This window comes from Strix aluco, chromosome 24 (assembly GCF_031877795.1).
Source record: "Strix aluco isolate bStrAlu1 chromosome 24, bStrAlu1.hap1, whole genome shotgun sequence".
Lineage (NCBI taxonomy): Eukaryota > Metazoa > Chordata > Aves > Strigiformes > Strigidae > Strix > Strix aluco.
This window is the reverse complement of record NC_133954.1, coordinates 9,869,097-9,884,155: the sequence shown is the minus strand read 5'-3', so window position 1 is coordinate 9,884,155 and position 15,059 is coordinate 9,869,097. Positions and strand designations below refer to the sequence as shown.

Here is a 15,059-nt window from a genome sequence, read left to right as displayed (position 1 = left end):
TTGTGTTGCTTTAAAAAAATAATAATAATTTGAGAAATGAATCTCTTGCACTCGCTGGAGCCGCACAGCCCCGTCGCGCTGCGTCTGTGCTCGGTGGGGACTCCTCAGCCCGCAGAGTGGGACAGGCTCCCCCGGCACCTTGAATTAATTGCTGTGAGCTCTGACCCGAGTCTGGTGTGTGATCTCAGCTGAGCAAAGCCAGGCCTGATCGTCCGGGGCTGGGAGCTGCCCCCTGGGGCTGCGCCAGGGCTGGGGAGGCGGCTGGGGGTGCGAGGGCTTTGCAGGGAGCAGGGGCAGAGGCCCCGTCCCCACCACACGCAGGGCTTGAGTGTCGCTGCGCCCCGTTTCCCTGCCCGGGTGATGCCAGATCGGGGACCCCACCGGGCAGCTGAGCCCCAGGCGTGGTTCGGGAGGGTGGGAGTGGGCATCAGTCAAGGTATTTCACTTCCTGAGAGAGCTGCCGGCGGGCTCTGAGCTGCTGTAAAAAGGAACCGGAGGGTCTGCCTCTGCTTCCGCAGCGTGGCTGGTGGTGCTGAGCAGGGCCCGGGGGTGCTGAGCAGGGCTCGGGGGTGCTGAGCAGGGCTTGGGGGTGCTGAGCAGGGCCCGGGGGTGCTGAGCAGGGCTCGGGGGTGCTGAGCAGGGCTTGGGGGTGCTGAGCAGGGCCCGGGGGTGCTGAGCAGGGCTTGGGGGTGCTGAGCAGGGCCCGGGGGTGCTGAGCAGGGCCTGGTGGTGCTGAGCAGGGCCCGGGGGTGCTGAGCAGGGCTCGGGGGTGCTGAGCAGGGCTTGGGGGTGCTGAGCAGGGCTCGGGGGTGCTGAGCAGGGCCCAGTGCTGCCCCGCGGAGCAGGAGCTGTTTGCAAGTGCTCGCAGAACACTTTGGGCAGGTCACCAGGCTCTCATGAACCCAGCAGATGTTTTACTCTGGAACAAGCAAAATCTTTTCCACGCTGAGCTCTCCTGCCACTTAAAGCAACAACAACAGGGAAAAAAATTTCCTAACGCAACACAGAAGGTGCATTTCGTGCTTGAAAGGCCCTTTCCAGCTCCTGAGATGTTGCAGAGCCCCAGGACCCAGCAGCACCCCGCAAAGCCACGGCAGGAGACGCAGAAGAGCCGATGCTGCGTCCCTGGGAGTTCCCGTGTCTGACCCTGGTGGCCCGCAGGGAGCTCAGCGCAGGGAGCTCTGTTTATGTCACTAGGAACATCCAGGGACAAATAAAGGGATGTGAGTCAATCAGAATTGACTATAAAGCCAAGATCTTTATTCTCCAAGTGTGCGGTGCCCAAAGCTGTCAGGCCAGTTCCGCTGCGGCAGGAGCCTCCCCAGCCCGGGGCAGAGCTGGGGGCGTCTTCACACCTGAGCTGGCAGCCGGACGCTGACGTTTGTATTTTCATTCGGAGAGAGCACGAGGGCTCTCAGGTGGATTCTCGGCTTCAGGTGTGCTCAGCACCGCGCTGGATGGGGCTGGGCTGGGCTTCCAGCAAAGTGCCCTGCACGCTGCTGGGGCTGCTCAGTGCCGGTGCCCAACCGCGGCCCCGCTGCCGCTGCCTGCGCCGGCAGGTTCAGGTTCAGGTTCAGGTTCAGGTTCAGGTTCAGGCCAGGCCAGTCCCCAACCGCCTTTGCATCGTGGTGCTGGCGTCTCCCTTCCCCGGGGTGTCAGCGGGGTTCAGTGGGAGCCACCAGCCAGGCCCCGGCAGCTGATGCTGCTGCGAAGGTTAGAGCTGTTTTGCTTTCCTTTGTGTGGAAAAGGTGGGTGTTTCTCTTGAAAACACGTGCCGGCCCCGTTCTGCCCGCAGACTGGCAGCGCAGGGATGCTGCCTGGAGCACGCTGCAGTGTTTGTCGTCAGGGGTGGGGCAGCATCTTTGCCATCTGTAGCTTCCTCCAGGTCTCTGCCGAACCCCAAATGCCTCTTCATTTATATGCCAGATAAGTGAGTGAAATTTCATAGCAAACAGGCACTTCATTAATCACCTGCTTTTACCATTCTGCTCACTCCTGGAAAGGAATTTGGGGTCTTGATAATGGCTCCGTTGTCCAGGCATGTGCCTCGAAGACTGATGCACCTGTCTCGGCAACGAAATAGCTTTGCAGAGAAATACGATCGCCTGAAAACCCAGGGCTCTACTGACAGCAGGACTCAGATAAGATAATCTGCCTATGCCACAGGGTAGGGGAACAATACTTGCATTATAGATTATAGCCACGCTCAGACAAAGAGGTTATTCTTATCCCCCCCCCCCCCCAAATAAATGCATTTTGTTTAAAACAATTATGGCTTTTCGAACAAGTTTGCTGCCTGGGCTGAGGAATGACACCGAGCCCTGGGGAGAGCCCGAAGCGCCAGGGGCTGTCATCAGGCCGCAGGGCTCTGCCTCTGCCGCGCCGGGAAGGGGCTCCGGGAAGGACGCGGCTCCCTGCGGATAACGGGAGCTGCTCTGGCTCCGTGCACGCGCCCGGTGAGATACCAGGGGCTGCGCAGGCTTCCGAGGCGTCAGCCGTGGGACGCGCCTGCAGCGCGCGAAGGGCCCGCCGGAGCGGGAGCGGGGCAGCCCGGGGCGGCTCCGCACGGGCAGCGTGCGGGGGGCGAGCTGGGCCCACGGCTGCGGGCACCGCGGTCCCTCCTGCCCCCAGCCCTGCCTGGGCCCGGCAGCGTCCCGCGGGCAGGCAGCAGGCACGCCTGGCTCCGCTCACCCTTCGGCTTTGCACAGGGACGTCTCAGCTCCCTGGTGAAGAGCACGTGGAGGATTAACGGCCGGTTGCTTGTTTTGTTCGCCTCTGCCCCTGTTTTGATGGTTTTTGCTCCTGCTGAGTGTCTCAGAAAGCTGCCCTGGTGTTGGGAGGTCGCGGGCAGCAGCTGGGAGCTCAAACAGAAACCGATAATTTGCCACCCGTGACACCGATGTCTGTGGTGGGGGGAGAGGGGACACGCAGGGGAGCACAGTGGGGCTGGGGAGGACGGGGCCCACAGTCTGTGCCCCCACCGTGGCCTTGTCCCCTCTGCCAGCCCACAGCAGGCGCTTGGACCCTGCAGGTTGGTTTTTTTCAGGGATGGTTTAGAGAGGACGAGCGCGGGCATTGACACAGCACGTGTTGCCCCATGTCGGGGGCTCCTCTGCTGCCCCAGCCGCTCGCTCCGTCCAGGCACCGGGCGCGAGCCCTGCGGCGTTTGCGGCGGCTCCTCGGGGGGTGTACGGGCGCAGGGGCTCGCCGGGCCGCGGTGCTGTGCCGGCCGTCGTGGCGTGGCACCCAGCCGGCCTCTGCCTTCCCTCCCCTGCCAGATGGACCCGGTGCAGAAGGCGGTGATCAGCCACACCTTCGGCGTGCCCACCCCGCTCAAGAAGAAGCAGTTCATCTCCTGCAACATCTGCCACCTGCGCTTCAACTCTGCGGTAAGCGGGGCCGGCGAGCGCGGGGCTGGGCGGGAGCGTCCCACGCCGGGGGCACACGGACGCCCATCGCGCAGGCGGCATCCCCGGGGCTCTGCCCGCCCTCGCTCTGCGCCTGCCCCGGCTGACGATTCCGCCGGCACCTCCCTGCCCGTGGGCCAGGCGCTCGCGGGGCGGCCGTGTCCCGTTTGCCACGCTGGCTCTTTCTGCTCCTCGTTCAGTTCAGCTCTGCTCCCTGCTGCCTTGGTCCCGGGGTTTGCGCTTAAGCTGCTTTATCAGCCTGTGCAATTCATCTCTGGTCCTTGGGAGCTGAATATAATCTTCCCTGCCCTGGCTTCCAGAGCGCTGCTGTGGCAGGTGGGTTTTTTCCCTGCCTTTTATTCTGAGTAAATCAACCACCTTGTAGAGGGGAGGAAGGAAGCATTCATCGATCCCCACGGTAATGACTTGCACACAGTTGATCTTTTGTGGGGGAAAACTGATTAAAAGGCGTGAAAGGGAATTCTTGCTCGAAGCCGGCAGGAGGGGGACGGGGGTTTGCAGGCAGCCTGGGCTGGCCTCCGCTCCTCCGTGCCGCGGCTGCGTGGCGGAGGTGAGGGCAGGAGCCCCCCGCGCTCAGCCCGGGCACAGGCGTTACCTGCAGAGCTGCCACCCTGGGAGCATCCCCCGGGCTCGGCTGTCCCTTCCCTGCCTGCGGGTGGACGGCCCCGAGCCCGGTCTGGTCTGCCGGAGCTGCCGGCACTCGGTGTCCACCAGCGCGGGCTGCCGGGAGCTGCTCTGGCTCCCCGGGACTCTGCGCCCTGGCCAGGCTGGCTCTGCCTCCCGCCCCAGCCTGGCCCAGCTGCCTCAGCAGAGCCCGGGGCTGGGCGCTGCTCTGCCAGCAAAAGTCAGCGTTTCTGGGCTTCATTATTCCGCTCTGCAACCAAGCGGCTCAGGGAGAAGCACCGCTTCGCCGTTCCGAGCTGCAGCCCGGCTGGAAGAGCGGTGCCGGGAGAGTTGGTCCCACCACGTGCTCCCGCCGCCCTCCTGGGCGCCCTGTGCTGCTCTGCCTGTCCCTGCCTGTCCCTGCCCGTCCCTGCCCGTGTCCCCCCCCGAGGTCACGTCTGTGGGGGAGCACGTCCCGGCACAGACCCTCGCATGCCGCGTGTGTTTGTGCGCAGAGCGGCGGCGGCGCCGGGTGACCTACTTAGGCTGCAGCCCCAACCCCGTTATCTGGTGGAAGTTTATTGTATTTGCTAATGAGGCCCCGCGCTCGGCTGGGCCTTTCGCTTTCCCACGTGCCCGGCTGCCGCTGCACCCCCGGACACCATTCCCAGCCCTTGGAAAGCCGGGGGGAGGGAAGGGATGCTTCTTCCTACCGGGAAGCCGAGAACGCCGTGCAAATTAATCGGTGCTGCTCAGTGGTACAGTGTCTTAATTCACATTGGATTTACTTCCCATAAATTGGTAAACTGTGGTTGTTTTTGGGGACAATGCGGCATTGTCCCCGGCTGCGGAGTACACAAGTGTTTGGGTGATTTTCTTTTGTGTGCGTTTTTATCAGTTTGGTGCAGGCATGAACCCATCGACGTGCACTTCATTATTCAGCGTTCGCTGGGAGAAAGGAGCCCGTGAATGTAAATTGCGTGTTAGACACCCGTTAGGTTACAATGGGAGACGTGTCCTCCCCACCAATGTACTTTTTTATTTTATTTTTACAGCGAGCAATTCATTGTATGTTTCTGAAGTCATAAATTTTGCCTGAAAGCTTCTTTTAAAAGTGACTTGATGCATTTAATCAGAGCAGGGTCCTTATCTCGCCGTGCAATGCGGCCGTATCTTAGCAAAGTGATACCTCGGCCTGAATACATTTGTGTGCGGAGCAATCTGGCGGGAGGAGGAGAGCAGCTTTGTGCTGCACCCAGCTAAAAATACCACCTCCGAGGCGGTGAATGGCACCACGGGAGGTGGCCGCACCGGAAACGTGTCCGAGTGGCCACAGCCCGGGGCTGAGCCTCCACCCATCCTCCCCATGTCCGTCCATCTGTCCGGCCACAGCACCAACGCGGCCGTCCCCGTCTCTCCCTCCCCAGAACCAGGCAGAAGCCCACTACAAGGGCCACAAGCACGCGCGGAGGCTGAAGGCCATCGAGGCCATGAAGAACAAGCAGAAAGCGGCGGGGGCTGCGGCGGTGGCCTCCAGCCGGGACGGCACAGCCGACTTCACCCCCAGCCCCGAGGGCAGCGCGGAGCCCGGCAGCACAGGTAGGTGGGCAGGGGGTGCGGAGGGGGCACGACCCCGCAGTGAGTGGCCTGGCCGGTTCCCGGGAGCGCGGCGGCGTTTGTGTGCCCAGCCCTGCCCTGGCTGCAGCACCCTGGGGCGCCCGGTTAAATCCTGAACCGCAGCAGCCTCGTGGCTGAGCATCCCACCGCGGTCGGGCCGAGCAGGGCTGCGGTTAGCACGGCGTGGACGCCACCACGAGCGCTAATAAATGAGCTTCTGTACTCCGCTGGCGTCCCCAGCGTGCCTGGCTGGGGGCAGCGTCACGGGGAGGGGGTGGAAATCCAGCCCAGGAGCCGGGACAGCTCTCGGCCCTGGGGGGAACCGGGCCCCTCTGCGTCCCGTAGCAGCGTGGGGGGAATGGCGGCTGCTTCCCCTGGGGTTTGGTCTCTGGGAGATGATTTGGGTGGCTGCAGGAGCCGCAGCGGTCCCTGCCCGTTCCCTCGTCATCCCCCGGGCTCTGCTGCCGTGCAGGGATGGGGCTGGCAGGAGCCAGCTCCCCCCGAGCCGAGGCAGCACCGGAGCTCAGCCGGGCTTTTGTGCTGAGCTCGGCTGCCACCGGCCACAGAGAAAAGCGGCAACGGGAGAGACCTCGGCAAGAGCCGCCCTCAGCTGGGATGAGCCTGAGCAGACGGTGCCTGAGATGGTCTTGGGGAGGACGGGGGTGCTCTCTGAAACCCAGAAAACCCATTCAAGCACGGAGAACTTTCCCTTTCTGCCCTTTCTTTCTTTTTTCCCATTTTCCCCTTCCCTTTCCCTCCCGCCAGCTCCAGCCGAGGGCCTGCAGGAGCCAGAGGGTGAGTGCAGCAGCCTGGGGCTGACACCAGGCCCTGAGGAGTCACCGGCGGAGCTGCCGGGCAGCATCGCCCCGCTCGGCTCCCCGCCGGCCTCGGAGCTCTCGGAGGGCACCTCGGATGCCGCCAGCGTGGGCTCCTCGGCCGCGCAGGCAGCAGAGGCGCAGGCAGCCGAGTCGGGCAGCAGCGTCAGCTCGGCCCCCGAGAGCGAGAAGGAGGGGAAGAAGAGCAAACAGCACCTGTACTGTCCCACCTGCAAAGTGACCGTCAACTCCCTGTCCCAGCTGGAGGCTCACAACACGGGTAAGGGCAGCGCCGGGGCGGGGACGGCCCCGCCAGCTCCGTCCTGGGCTCCCCGCAGAGCCCCGCCGGGCCCGTCACCAAACAGCCGTGCAGGGAAACCACGAGCGCTCATGCATATTGCTTTAATTAAAAAGGGTTAATTAAGGTGGCTTTCAAAGATAAGTGGTGGTGTTTTACCTGTGCTGCAGCTTATGGAGTGAATTTTAGCAAGGTCAAAAGCTCGCTTACTGTTCATGTCTCTTAATTAAAGACATTTTCAGATACATTTAATTAAGTGATTGAAGGCTACTTTATATTCGGTTGCGGTTTGGCTTTAAGCTGATAGCAACCTGAGCGCAGAGCCTCTCTCAGACCCGGGATAATCCTCCCGAGAGCAGCTCGGTGCTTCGGGCTCCCGGACATTTGGAGAAGCCCCTTGGGAATCTGACGGAGCGCAGCAGCCAGCGCTGGCTCCTGGGCTGTGCTCGGCAGCCCCCTCAGGGCAGGCCAGTGCCTGGGGCTGGGGGGGGTCCCCTGCGGCCTGGGGGTGGCTGGAGGGGAGGAGGGGGCAGCTGGACCCCCCGGGACAGGGGACCCCCACTGGGGTCTGCGGGCCCTGCAGCACCAGCTCCCGGCTCCCCCCTTTCTCTAGAGGATGCTAAACAAGGGTGGACACCCCAGTTATACAGGGAAGGGCCTTCTCTCCCCCAGTTCAGCAAGAACTGGGAACCAGTTCCCCCAGCCCTGCCCGCCCGCTGGGGCAGCAGCAGCAGCTGCGCGCAGGGGTCGGCTCAGGACGCTGCTGCGCTTTAGCTGCAAACGTGTCCTTTTGCTTTTGTCAGCTCCGGTTACAAATTTAGGAGCTGATTTGGGGAAAAAGAACAAACAAACAAAATGTTTGCAGGCTTGCGCTCCTCCGTGGCTGTCACATGGGCTTGGGCTCCTTGCTTAACGCCTTAAAAAATAGAATGAATTAGTGGTGGCTTAAATTACTCGCCCGCCCCCCCGCCACCAGCCCAGCGCTGGCAGGGCAGGACGGAGCGCCCTGTGCCCAGGTGCGCGGGGATTTCGGGTTCCTCCTTCCCCGCCTCCTGTAACCCCGCTGAGCTATTCCTGGCTCTGCGGCCAGATCCTCTCTGACCTTGGGCACAGCTCAGATGCTGCAGCACGGCGGGCGACGCGTGCCCGGCTCTGCAGACTGCGCTCACGCCCGGGGACAGGCGACAGGCTCCGGCACACACTTAAAATAGCAGTTTCTCCGAAGGTCTGGCACATGGCGGGGGGGGGGTCTCCAGGAGGCCGAGCATTTCTGCTCTGCCTGCGAAGAGCAGCTGCCCCCGAGAGCCTGGCAGGGTTTGGGAGCGGGCTGCCGCATCCCCGGCGAGAGTCTGGACTCGCAGGCAGCTGCCTGTTCCCTCAGCCTGCGGGCGCTGCCGGGCACAGTCTGGCGGGGCACAGGGGTCCCACGGGAGGGGGGATGCACAGCAGTCGGGTGGGTTCCTTGGAGGGCGCCCGTCCCCCTGCCGCAGCGCTCGGCACTGTGCCGGGTGTGTTTGCAGAGTCGGCGTGTGGTGAGTGTCCCCTCTGCCCCCCCAGGCGCCAAGCACAAGTCGATGCTGGAAGGTCACAGCACCCAGGTGCGGCGAGGCCGAGGCAAGCTCCTCTCCCGGGCAGGGCACAAGGCCAAGCGGATCGGCAACAAGGGCAGCATCAACATCCAGAACAAGGCGTTTCACTGCCAAGTGTGCGAGATCTACGTGAACTCGGAGACCCAGCTCAAACAGGTGACGATGCCGGGCCTGGGGGCGCAGGGGGCCTGCAGACCCCCCTGCACAGCCGCCGGGGGCTGGGGGGGGTCCCTGATGGGCGTCCCCCCTGGACACAAGCTGTGTGGTGCCGTGGGGCTGCCCTCGCTGCCCTGGCTCCGGGTGATCCGGCCGTTTTCCTCTCCCAGCACATGAGCAGCCGGAGGCACAAAGACAGGCTGGCGGGGAAGCCGCCCAAGCCCAAGTACAGCCCCTATAACAAGCTGCAGAAGAACGCTGCCCTCGCAGTGAGTATTCTCAAGGTATCTGTCTCCCTGCAAATTACCCACCTGGTCTGCTCCCCAAAACTGCGTTTGCCATCTTAGCCATCCCTTGCCATAAGAGACACAGGGGCTGCTTTTCTTAAAGCCTCAGTTCCCACGGTCAGATCGAAGCTGCTGCCCTTGGCGAGGGCAGGCTGGAGCCGTGAGAGGAGCTTCGAGTCTTTATTCACGGGAAGGAAAGCACGGGAAGAGGACGTGAGTCCCCTGGCAGCAGCGTTCACAACTGCAGCTCTTGTGATCCTTCCACCCGTTTCACGGTTTCTGAACAGGAGAGCTGTGATGGTTGGGTGCTCAGGCGAGCAGGGCTCAGTTAAACCAAGCCTAAGTGTTTGCTTGCAGAGGCGCGTAGCTTAGCAGAGAGTTTGGCAGCAAAAATCATCGCAGGGCTCCAGAGGAGAGCACTGCTGCAGGGAACAGCCCGGCCGTTGCAAAAGCCGGGGCAGGTCTCCGGGCCGGTGCGATGGGGCTGAGGACCTGCCTGGGGAGGTTGTCACGGCTGGGCCACCCCTGCGTGCCCGACACGGAGCCGCCGAGCCAAGGGGCCAGGGTTGCGGGATGGAGCGTGCGGGGGGCCGGGGCCAGGGGCTGCGTTTACCACAGAGACGTGCCCAGAGCTCAGCTGAGAGCGAACGTGGGCAGGGGCTGCCGCGGGGCCGCCTGTCTGCCCGGGGCTGGGGGCTCTCCTGCAGCCGGGTGCCTCATGGTGTCTCCTCCTCCCCCCCCGCAGTCCAAGCTGGCTTTGCAGAAGCATCTCACCAAAACGCTGGCGACCCGCTTCCTGCCGAGCCCGCTCACCGCGGCCGCCGTCTGCGCCATGCCTGGGCCCCTCGCCCTCAGACCAGCCGCCGCCACCACCCTCTTCCAGGCCCCGATCCTCGGACCAGCCCTTTTCCGAACGCCACCAGCCCACGTCCGCACCACGCCGGGCCCCATCGTCTTCGCGCCCTACTAGAGCCGCTGTGCCGCGGGGGCTGCACGGCGTGGGGCGGCGCTCCCGGGCAGGCTGCTCTTCTGCTGGTGGGAAACCGTAGTCGTAGACATCAACCCCGGCTTCTCCTTCGCTTTGAGCGGGCTCCAGCTGGAGCCAGATGCCCCAGCAGAGCCCAGCCAGCCCCCGTGCCGGCCCCGCGCTCAGCAGAGGAGCCCCTCACACAGCGGCACACGGGAGAGGGCAGTGCCTGAGCCACCAGGACCATCTCGTGGCCAGCGGCCTCCTGTCCTGGGCCCGCTGGCTTCTTGTTCATCACCCTCCCAGTTACCAGACTGGAAGAAGAGGAGCTGGCTGGTCCCTAGGGAAGGAGCATCCCCCTGGCCAGCCGGTCCCTGCCAGCCCCGCGGGAAGGGAACTGCAAGAGGAGTCTCAGCCCGGCGCTTACTGGAGGAACGACCCCAGCGCAGGCGGGAGGTTGGCAGTTCCCCTCTCGGGCCGGGCTGGCTGGGCCATCGCCAGCCCCACACTTGCCTGCACTGGCCGGGGGTCTCCATGCTGCCCACCAGCCCCCTGCACCCCACAACCCCCCTACGTCCCACCAGCCAAAGAGCCCCACCGCGGCGGGCACCGGCCGCCCCGACCGTATCTTCACTCCGAGAGCAATAGCCGAAGCGCAGGGCCGGCGCCTCGCCCCTCCGAAAGCGCAGCCCCTGCGCTGGCCCCCCAGAAGCACACGGCCGGGCCTGCGGCGGGGACGGGGCAGCCGGGCCGCCCGGTGCGGACTCCCCGAGGAGGTGACCCTGTGCTCAGCGCCCGGCGTTTGCCTCCGTCCCCGCGGCGGGGGCCAGCCCTGCCCCTACCTCCCGGGAGATGCTGTGAGGCTGCGTGAATGTCCCTAAAGCACTTTCGGTTCCCCAGTGAAAGGCAACGCTGCTGCCGCCCGCCAGCCAGCCGTGCCCGGCCCTCCGACCCCGTCCCCTTAGGAGCTTCCAGGGAGTTACCGACGATTCCCGAGAGCAGAGATGTCCCCGGCAGCCCGGGCAATCAGGTACGAAGGAGCCGGCGGCACCCGCAGCCTACGCCCGGCGCTCACCTGGGACGTTCCCGCTGTAGCCTGCAGGCCGCTGCGCTCCCGGGGGACCCCGAAGCCGTAGCTCTGCTTTTCACTGTGCTCAGAAAGCCCAGCCACGACCTGGTCTGAAAACTGTAACCACGGCGCTGCGGGTTCCCAGCGCGCTGCTGTAAATAGGAATATGCAGGAAAGTTGCAACCCAAACGGACCTTACGCTGGAGTGACGACCCACCCCGATCTATGCAATCCAGGGGAGCAGCTCGCCCGCCGCGGTCTGTCTGCGACTGGTGCTCACGCTGCGGCCAGCGGCGTGGTCAGAGCAGAAGAAACCCGACACAACGCTTGGTTCTGTGCAGGCGATTCCCTCCCCGCCCCTGGCCCAGGGCGCCGGCTCTGAGGCCTCGGCTGTGGCCCACGGTCCCTCCCCGCCCTCGGGAAGCCGCAGGTGGGTTTGTGCCCCGGGAAGCCACACGCACAAGCACACAGGTCCGACGTCTTGGCCACGAGCAGCGCCTGGATTTCAGGATTTTGCCCGGCGCGCTGCACCGATGCTCAGGACGGGGCCCTGGCAGTGGGACCCGCCGACGGGGAACACACGGCTGAGACGCCGGCGGGAAGAGCTGGAGCCTGGGCCGAGGGCAGGAGGGAGCCTGCGCCGAGGGAGCGGGGGGGCACCGAGCCCCACGCCTGCGGCTGGAGGGCCCCATTCTGGCGCTATGGGCAGCGCTGGCCCGCGGTGCCACCGCCGCGCTCCTGCCGCAGGGGACGGGGGTGCGAGGGAGCCCCGGGGCACGGATTCGTCTGCTCGGGGTATCTCCTCTGCACCCCGGGGAGGAGAGAGGTGGGGAGAGGGCTCCGGGAGAAGCACCAGGAGGGCAGCGAGCGGAAGGCTGGGGGTAGCGACAGCGGGGAGGTCTGACAGAGGTGGTGGGAGACGTGGCCGGAGAGCAGCCGCGGGAAGGCTCCCAGCAGCGGCTCTGACAGGGACGGGGCGATGGTCCCACAGCCCAGGGGACACCCCGTGTCCCGCAGAACACGAGCCTGCGCTGGCCGGGGCCCAGTGGCCGGCCTGGTGCCAGCCCTCCCCCTGCTCATCTCACTGTGCCCCTCCCCAGGCCGCCTCGCGGCCGGTAGCAGCACTGGTGGCAGCACTGGTGGGTCGTTCCCCTGCAGTTTGGTTGAAAAAATCTTCGCAGGGGCCGACATCGGCTGCTCCCACCACCCGTGGAGTCCTCCTACACTTGGCACTTTAACCCCTCGAAAGCCATTTCCTTCTGATAACAATAATTCTGCAACGAGCTGCGTAAGAACACGCTCCCCCTCCCACCGCCCCCCGCCTCCAGCCCCCCGCTCCTGCGCTGTCCAAAGCATTTACTGCCTTTGACTTGGCGTACGCTGTACTAGGTAGTAGGGCATAGTCCGTAGCGCTCAATAACGTGTGCCCCTCTGTAAATAACCTTGGAGTGATGTGAACAGTTTGATTCAAAAAAAAAAAACCACAAAAATGGAATAAACAGACTCTAGGGACTTGGCCAGTACCCCTCCTGTAATGTCCATTGTATATTTTTTTGATGTACTATAGCTGTTGGGGAAAACAAAAAAAAAAAAAAGGAAAATATTTTGATAATCGAATCTCATCGCTTTATTGTGTTACTCAGTAAATAAAAGGAACAAGTATAAACAAGCCAGGGCTTTCTCATCACTTTTTTTTCCCAGATCCAGGCTAGCCAAGGGAACACGTGCTGCTGGGCAGGGCTGGGACCCCCCTCCCTGTCTTGGGGTGGTTCTGAGAGGAGAGTCAGCACCGCGAGAGGGGCAGCGGCGCCCCGAGCATTGGGGTGTGCAGGCGCGTCCCCGCTTCTCCAAGGTCAGGACTGAGCCTGCAACCAGGAAGAGGGGGGCTGCAGCGGGGTGGACGTGGGCCCCCTGCCCTCAGCACCAGCATCCTGCCCCGCTCCACACTGTGTGTTCCCCGGAGCGGAGAGCAGTGCCAGGCCAGGGGCAACCTGCCGGGGCAACCTGCCGGGGAACGCTGCAGCCCTGCAGAGCCAGCTGGGGCACGGGAGAGCTGTCCCGACAGCGGCTGGGCCAGCACCCGGCTTTTTGCACCCGGTACCAGTAAATACAGACCAGGGCAGCTCCAGGGAGAGGGAACCGTTTCCTGCAGCCGGGCCATGCTCGGCCACGGAGCCAATCCCCACCTGCTGCCACCCCTCGCTGCGCCACCCCTCCAGCACCCTGGGGTATGCCAGCCTGCGGCTCGAGAGCGGAGGGGCCTCATTCGGGGATTCCTGGCTTTCCTGCAGCACCTCCGGCGTCTGCAGGGGCCGGGCAGGGAGAAGAGCGGTCCCTGTCCCAGTGCAGGAGATGGCTCGCCTCTCGCATCCTGAGAGACCACCCCCAGCCCCGGGACACCTGTTCCTCGTACCACCGTGCTTCCCGCAGGCTCAGCAGGAGGTATGTGCAAGGGAAACAGGGAGGTGAGGAAGAGGAGGTGGCAATGGAAGGGAAAGCAAGGCTCAGCCATCCATGGATCCGCTGCCCTTGTTCTTGCGGCTCAGGGGGAACGCAGACTTGCTCTGCGGCTGCGTCATCTTGCTGGCCAGGTAGATGAACGGCTCGATCAGCGTGTGCCGGTCGGCCACAGACACCTCCCACAGCTTCACCTTCTCACCCTTGGCCCAGTGCTGGGCTGCGTCGTGGTCCACCCGGCGCTGCTCCTGCAGGTCACACTTGTTGCCCAGAACCACAATGGTGACCTGTTCAAAAAAGGGTGAGAAGAAGCCCTGAAGGTACCAAATGCAGAGCTGAACGGTGCTGCCTGGCTCTGCCTTGAAGATCCTCGGTGGCCGGCCCAGTCCTGCAGCTAATTCCCTCTCCGTGCCAAGGTCTTTTAAGCCACCCCATTTCCCAGTGCTGCCGTCTGGCAGATTCCCCTCTGTGTGGTCTGTGGGCCTCAAATCAGCCCCAAAATGGAAGGGCCTCTTGAGCACTTGTACACTCAGAACATATCCCAGGATAGCAGCCAGCTCCAATTGAGAGTCTTGCAGAGCAGGGACTCGGCCACATTCTCATGACAAGCTGGAGAAAAGGAGAGTCTCTGGGCGCAAACTTGAAGAAGGGGAGCTGATCCCACTCTGCAGCCCCTCTCCCCTGGGCTACTCACCTCTTTCTTGTCTTTGGACTTGTCAATCTCCTTCTTGAGGAGCTCCACTCGCTTGAAGGACTCCTTGCTGTCGGTGCTATAGACCAGCACGTAGCCGTCCGTGCAGGAGAAGCAGTGCTTGGGAAGCTCCAGGCCGTCCCGCAGGCCCCGCGTGTCGTAGAAGCGCACCTGCTCGCGCACCCCCCGGTCTGTCTCGATGGAGCCCACGTAAATGTCCTCCTGGGTCTCGATCATCTCGGAGCCTGCAGAGAGGTGGCCAGGGGGGACGTGGGGACCCTGGCCAGGACGCTGCCCCGCGCACAACCCGGCCAGCGAGCCTTCCCCCCCCCACCGCCGGCGTGTTGAGGGGGTGCAGCCTCGCCCCCTGCTCCCCACCTTCCCCGCCTGGCACCCAGCGGAGCGGCCGGGCAGCCCCCAGCCCCGCTGCCTCCCCGTCCCCCGCAGACTCACCCACCACATGGTTCCCGTACAGAAGCTGCTCCAGGATCGAGGTTTTCCCGACGGAGGCCTGGCCGCACACCACCACCTTGCAGCTCTTGCCCATGCTGCCTCACCGGGGCCGCTGCGGGAACCCGCCCGCGAAACACCGGCGGCTCTCAGGGGAGGGCCGGGGGGGCGGCCAGCGCCGCTCGGGGCTCGCCGGCCGGGCGGGGACGGGGACAAGGGCCTGAGGGGCCGCCGGAGGCCCCAGCCCGCAGCTGCCGGGCGGAGGACGCGGCCCTGCCCACACCCGGCCCAGGCCTCAGGGGCGAAGCCTGCGGGACCGCCCGGGGCAGCGCTGCGGCCGGGCCGGGCCGAGGGGCCGCCGGGGCCTCACCGGAGCGACAGCAGAAGGGCGCGGCAAGGCCTGGCGGGCCCACAGCGCCCTCTAGCGGGAGGGAGGACCGGGACCTGCCGGGACTCGCTGGGCCGCGGTGACGGCGGGTGAGGGGAGGGGAAGGGCCCCGCCCCGGTGCCCGGTGCCGTCTCCGGCTGCGCGGGCGCGTCCCGGCCTGCCCATGGCGGGCGGACCCCGAGGGCGGCCCCGCGCCGGCCCCGCCCCGCCCGAGCGCCCTCCCGCCGGCCCGCGCGCCGCCGCC

At 64.7% G+C, this 15,059-nt stretch overlaps 2 protein-coding genes across 10 annotated transcripts in view; one reads left to right on the top strand and one right to left on the bottom strand.

Moving 5' to 3' along the window:
* Nucleotides 1–12,497, top strand: part of ZNF385C (zinc finger protein 385C) — a 76,247-nt gene extending 63,750 nt beyond the window's left edge. For 6 of the 7 annotated variants that reach the window (XM_074849291.1, XM_074849293.1, XM_074849294.1 and 3 more), the window contains 6 exons: nucleotides 3,279–3,389; nucleotides 5,459–5,630; nucleotides 6,414–6,743; nucleotides 8,319–8,506; nucleotides 8,677–8,790; nucleotides 9,539–12,497. In XM_074849291.1, coding sequence (XP_074705392.1) covers nucleotides 3,279–3,389; nucleotides 5,459–5,630; nucleotides 6,414–6,743; nucleotides 8,319–8,506; nucleotides 8,677–8,790; nucleotides 9,539–9,763 — 1,140 coding nt within the window. In that variant the 3' untranslated portion in view covers nucleotides 9,764–12,497. The remainder of the gene's footprint in view (nucleotides 1–3,278; nucleotides 3,390–5,458; nucleotides 5,631–6,413; nucleotides 6,744–8,318; nucleotides 8,507–8,676; nucleotides 8,791–9,538) is intronic. The other variant, XM_074849292.1, reaches the window with a different exon arrangement.
* On the bottom strand, nucleotides 12,433–15,015 carry NKIRAS2 (NFKB inhibitor interacting Ras like 2). 3 transcript variants are annotated; one of them, XM_074849301.1, is made up of 4 exons: nucleotides 14,431–15,015; nucleotides 14,145–14,222; nucleotides 13,981–14,047; nucleotides 12,433–13,573 (listed from the first exon to the last, which is right to left on the bottom strand). In XM_074849301.1, the coding sequence occupies exons 1-4, from the start codon at nucleotides 14,522–14,524 to the stop codon at nucleotides 13,477–13,479; spliced, it is 336 nt and encodes a 111-aa protein (XP_074705402.1). In that variant the 5' UTR covers nucleotides 14,525–15,015; the 3' UTR covers nucleotides 12,433–13,476. The 3 variants fall into 3 exon arrangements, with proteins under 3 accessions (XP_074705402.1, XP_074705401.1, XP_074705400.1); XM_074849300.1 differs by having other exon boundaries at nucleotides 13,981–14,222; nucleotides 14,435–14,988; XM_074849299.1 differs by having other exon boundaries at nucleotides 13,981–14,222; nucleotides 14,431–14,985.
* Nucleotides 15,016–15,059: the final 44 nt, after the last annotated feature.